General features: G+C 34.1%; 1 protein-coding gene across 1 annotated transcript; it reads right to left on the bottom strand.

Moving 5' to 3' along the window:
• Nucleotides 1–1,290: 1,290 nt before the first annotated feature.
• LOC119597793 (vinculin-like) lies at nt 1,291–4,573 on the bottom strand. The gene is made up of 3 exons (XM_037947429.1): nt 4,435–4,573; nt 3,131–3,261; nt 1,291–1,422 (listed from the first exon to the last, which is right to left on the bottom strand). Exons 1-3 carry the CDS (start codon nt 4,482–4,484, stop codon nt 1,379–1,381), a joined length of 225 nt encoding a protein of 74 aa, XP_037803357.1. The 5' UTR covers nt 4,485–4,573; the 3' UTR covers nt 1,291–1,378.
• Between the last annotated feature and the right edge of the window lie 986 nt (nt 4,574–5,559).

The raw sequence follows: 5,559 nt of genomic DNA, 5'->3' as shown, positions 1-5,559 counted from the left end.
TTGCTACAAATCCAGGATCCTCAGAATTATCAGCCTCTTGTTTTGCTACCATTAGTACCCGATTGGCAAGACGGGCAATGGCACTTGTGTTGTCCACCATTGACTGTGGTTCCATGTGTGGCAATAGATGACTCACAGGCAGCAGTGTGTTTCTTTATCAGATTTTCTGCAAAGGGGAAATTCATTATTCAACTTTTAAGATGTACAAAATATATAAAAATAGGTAATTGCACAAGCAACATGTGTATATTTACTTTATACATGTATACTCCAATAAAGGTAGTAGGTAAGTAGGGGTAAGTGGAGGTAAGAGAGGGTGAGGGGAGAAGAGAGGGGAAAGAAAGGAGAGAGAGAGAGAGAGAGAGAGAGAGAAGAGAGAGAGAGAGAGAGAGAGAGAGAGAGAGGTGTGTGGTGTGTGTGTGTGTGTGTGTGTGTGTGTGTGTGTTTTGTGTGTGTGTGTGTGTGTGTGTGTGTGTGTGTGTGTGTGTGTGGTGTGTGTGCGTATCTCTATGGGGTTTGTCCCAAAATGGGAGAGATTTACAGTGAATATATAACTAAAGACATAAAATATTTTTATCATAATCAGTTTAGCTGATTAAACACTTTGTACAGTACCAAAATTAATTTTTCACACTTGCTTTCCTTTACTCACAAGAAGCTAGAGATAGGAATACATGACTGTATTTCCTTTCGGGCAGAGGAGGACTGACATAGAAGCAAGGGTATGGAGGTGATATTGTGGGTTGGTTTAAAAAAAAAACAGTACCAGTATATCAATGAACACTACACAGATTTCATTTATAACATAAAAGTTTTTGGCAAACAATCCTGCCACTTTTGACAGACTCTCCCCGACCATGGTGAATTCTAAAAATGTGCACACATTCTGCAATAGGCCACAAAAATGAATATGTGTTTTAATGTGTATGTTTCTCATGACTGATATCAATCTAAACATCTTTTTTACTTACCTGAGGCTTTAATAAAAGCAGCAGAATCTGTTGCTTCATCTGGAAGGTCTCTCACTTTTTGGATTTCTCTCTGCATATTGTCTGCGCAGATTCTCAAAATGTTCATCTGCTGCCTTGTTGTGGGATATGTCATGCGAATTTCGTCCTGCTGCAACCAACGCGGGGTCAGACTTTCCACCTAAAAAAAATTAATATATATCACTAGTTTTATGATAAAAAGTATACTCTTGAAAGATAAATAAAATCAAATAACACAAATAAACACTTTCTTGTTATTTTAAAATTCAAAAATATACTCACTTCCCCAGATGATGCTAAAAGAGCTTTGTCAATTTCTTTTTTCCACCAGAACTACCTGCAGCAACCATTAGGGCGTTTTGGCTGCTCTGTTGCTGAAATTAGCCAGGTTAAGCAGCTCTGTTGTCAAAGGCTTGTTCACGGCCAGGAGTACCTATTATACAGGAGGGTGAGCTTTTAATAATCTAAATATAAGGTTACAAAGGAGTCAAAAAACTTGTCAAGATATGGATACTTATAAACAAATTTGCTGGAAACATCAATTACTGTTTCCCACATTCCTTGATTCTTGGGTAGTTTTCAAAATTTGTATAACTAATTAATTTTTACTGCAATTATCATTCATCATTATTACAAATTAGTAATTATTTTTCTATCATCACTTTTTTCATCATCATCATTTTTGCTGTTTACCTTGAGGCCAAGTTAACACTAAGCCATTGGAAACAATGGTTCCCAAATTCAAAAATTTATTTCTGAAACCTTACAGGCTCTACAGAGATTCCTTCAGCTGTTTATCCCCTCTTTTTCAGTAATTGTGATGAGAGTTTCATACATAAATATATTCAATTATCATTAAAACTTTCAAAGGGCTCTAATATATACTTTCATTTATATATCACTTTTCTGAGACTTTTGATCCAAAAAATGTTCAGGGTTCTCAACGATATGATAAATTAACCCGTTCCTGCCAGGTGACGTGATAGTACATCATAGCCCAAAACCCCATGGTTGGCAGGTTCAGCTTGTACGTGCGGCAACACGTCAGAGCGCGTGGAGCGGGGCGTTCGGCTTAATGCAGCGGACTCCCGCGCCCACTGTCTTTCCCATGCCAGAATCACCAGAGCTTAATTTCTCTTAGGGGTTTCGACTGGGGAATAATGGGTTAAAGTCCAAAAATTTGTAGTTTTATTTTGTTTGATCTGTTCATTAGTATTATCTTCCCCTTTTGGATAAGGTGTAGAGTCAACTTGTACAGTGTAACAGCTCAAATGTTTTTCTGAGTCAAAATAAAATGCTTCAAATTGTACAAATGGATGACACGAGGCTCCCCATCATGGTTGATTTGGTAATGGCTCCGGGTGCTGAAGCCAATTTGGGCACAGCACCAGGTGTTGGGAGTACCAGCCTTTATAGAACTGCAATTTCTTTTTTTGTAAAATATGAGTTTTGCAAAAATGAAGAAAAACCCTTTTTTTTATCCTTCAGTATAATCACATTCCAGTTTTGTACATAAGAGTATAAAACAACTTATTTACTGAAATAGACCTTAATATACATAATCAGGTTACTACAGGTTAGGTTTAACAACGAAAATGAATATCATGAATTTTCTGAATATCCAAGAGCATTAAAATCGTGTATTGCAAGCAAGTGTTACAAAAAAAAATCAATATATACTTGTTATCCTTATGGGTAAAAACTTTTGATAAATTAGCTTATTGGAACCATTTCTTTAACTTTTCTGTGTGTGTACTATCATATAATATCCTTATCTTTTGCAGTGTCCATAGGTGTCACTGATATAAAACTATATTCTATATCTTACTGCAACATTTCTCCATGTACAACACATATTTATATCTAATGGAGAATCATACCCAAATTTTAACACCTTATTATAATGCCCTAAAACAAATTACATTAAAAACCCATTATCAACAATACAATAAGAGTTGGAAACTACTTTGGTATCATCACTATTTCTATTCCTGCTGGTAACATTACCACTGTCATCATAATATCATTAATAAAAATAATAACAGTCATAAAAATTTAAACTTTTTCCAACAATCAAACAGATGAGTAAACATATGAGTTCAAGAAGGCTAAATAATGGACTCTTATATGTATACTCTTACCTTCTGGTGCAAGAACAGAATCAGTGAACTGCTTTAGGGGAGTAGTGATGTCAACAAAATCTTCAACAACACGGTCCACAACAGCTGTTTGAATCTTATGTTTCATTTCCTGTAGCTTTGTAGAAAGAGCCCTAAAAAAATAGGAACTTTATTAACAAATACCATTCTAAATTAATATATTTTCTCTTCAATACTGGTATGATACAAAGTATTTGGCTTTAAAAAATCCTAGCTATTTATTCTTATAAATTGTTGTCCTTAGGGAATTACACAAAGCAAACATATATATATATATATATATAATTTTATAAAATATATAAAATATATATATATAAAATATATATATTATATATATATATATATATACATATAATGTAATGTACATGTACATGTACATGTACATGTACATGTACAGGTACATGTATATATATATATATATATATATAAATACATATGCATACACATTAATTAACATATACATACACATAACAATATTATAATATTATTATATATATATATAATATATATATTATATATATATATTTTATTTATATATATATACACATATACATATATATATATATATATATATATATATATATATATATTTTATTTATTATATATATATATATATATAAAATATAATATATTTTTTTTTTTTTTTTTTTTTTTTTTTTTTTTTTTTTTTTTTTTAATGCCTCTGCACATATGTTGTGTTGGGGGAGGAAAGGATGGATATAAATTTTGTTTTTATACAAGAGCGAAAAACCTTGACTTGATTATGTCTCTGCTAGAGCTTAGGCCTTGAAGAATTTCAATTAGTAGACCTTGTGACCTTACCTGATTTCACCTTTCCTTGAATTTGCAGGATTTTTTTTTTTTTTTATGCTATCAAATTGGTTTTATTTTTTTTTTTTTAATAAACATTATAATTACATGTTATTGACATTAGTAGTGCCAATATAAGAACAAATATTTTCAAAAATCATGGAAAAAGGGGTAAATGGGTGAGTAAGTAGTACTTGGCTCATTGGTGACTTAGTACAAGTAGAGTCATCATGTGTAAAAAAATTTATAAAGTAAACACAAAATGGGTATGATATGTATGCACTTTGCCATGCCTGTCAGTTTTGGGTTAAGAATTTTAATCAGACATAGTATGACACATTTACAAAGAAGGATAATGGAAATGTTTTTTAATATCAAATAAGTAACTATTGATGCCATTCAAAGCGTATAGTCATTTGATAACATTAATATTACTGCACTAACAAAAATATCATAAGGTTTTTGCATCATTATACCTGGCAATGGCTTGCGCCTGGGGACTGTCTCCTTGTCCACGTCTACACATCTCTGATAGTTGTTGAGAGAGGCCATCAACTTCACCCACACAGTGCAAGGATGTCTGCCTGTGCTGGGCCAGTCAGTCCTGCTGCAACCTGAAAAATTAATTATATAACTTCTTTCCATAGTAGTGCCAATATCCCAAAGACATCTCTCCTTTTCAACTTTTGGCTTTAAGCTTACTTAGTTCCCTTTTCCCTGGCATCCAAAAGTCTCTTGACCAAAAGAAAAAACTGAGTAGTGAATACTTAAATCTCTTATATTACAGTGGGATATTCCTTTACTTACCAAATCAAGTAACCTAGCTAATAGCTTTATACAGGAATTTGGTCAAATAATTCCCAAAACTGCCCAATTCCCTTTTCTTTGCCTTACTCTTATTTTTTCCCAACTGCGTTTCACCCCTCACCATCTGTACCTGTAAACCCGCATTAATTGTCAATTCCCATAATTGATCTATTCTTTTTAGGGGCTCTATCTAAAAATTTATTCAATACACCTGAAATAAAAGCTAAAATCAAATGCTTTTAAAATTCAACAGCAGCTCTTTTCATTTTAAAAAAAAAACTAATTTGAACTTAGAAACGGAAAAGAGTTTTAAAAAAATTTAATTTTCCAAGAAAACATTTTTTACCCTCTTCCCTTTCCCCCCAAAATTTAGACCAAAGGGCTTGTTGCCCCAATCCTTTACCCCCCCAATAAAGGGTTTTTAAAACCCAACGCTGTCCCCCGCTCCAGTCGTCAGCAACGGTAGGGCTGGCTGCTAAACCCCACTACGCTCCCATTGCTTACAGCTCTTAAAATTTGCCCACTCGTTCATCAGCTTTTTCCCCAATGTTGTGCTAAGCTCTGCCCTGTGAATTAAATTTTTTATTTTTCATAACACATATTTTCTGGGTTTCGAAAACTTGGGGGGGAGGGAGAGATACCAAAAGAAGGTAGAGGGAAAAAAAGGAGGGAAAGGAATGGGGAGGGGGGGAAACATGAAAAAGGGGAGCAGGAAAAAAGAGAAGAGGGGAGGGGAGGGGAGGGGAGGGAGGAGGGGGGGAGGGGGGGGAGGGGGAGGGAGGGGGGGGGGAGGG

Source organism: Penaeus monodon, chromosome 40 (assembly GCF_015228065.2).
Source record: "Penaeus monodon isolate SGIC_2016 chromosome 40, NSTDA_Pmon_1, whole genome shotgun sequence".
Taxonomy (NCBI): domain Eukaryota; kingdom Metazoa; phylum Arthropoda; class Malacostraca; order Decapoda; family Penaeidae; genus Penaeus; species Penaeus monodon.
Note: the sequence above shows the minus strand (reverse complement) of the source record. Positions and strands in the feature narration are given on the sequence as shown.

Excerpts from the sequence above, each read along its gene's own strand:
- LOC119597793 (XM_037947429.1), bottom strand. The coding sequence starts at position 4,484 with ATGTGTAGACGTGGACAAGGAGACAGTCCCCAGGCGCAAGCCATTGCC. Across the intron at positions 3,262-4,434 it reads CAGGCGCAAGCCATTGCCAG|GGCTCTTTCTACAAAGCTAC; the intron begins GTATAATGATGC and ends CTATTTTTTTAG. Across the intron at positions 1,423-3,130 it reads TTCTGTTCTTGCACCAGAAG|GTACTCCTGGCCGTGAACAA; the intron begins GTAAGAGTATAC and ends CCTGTATAATAG.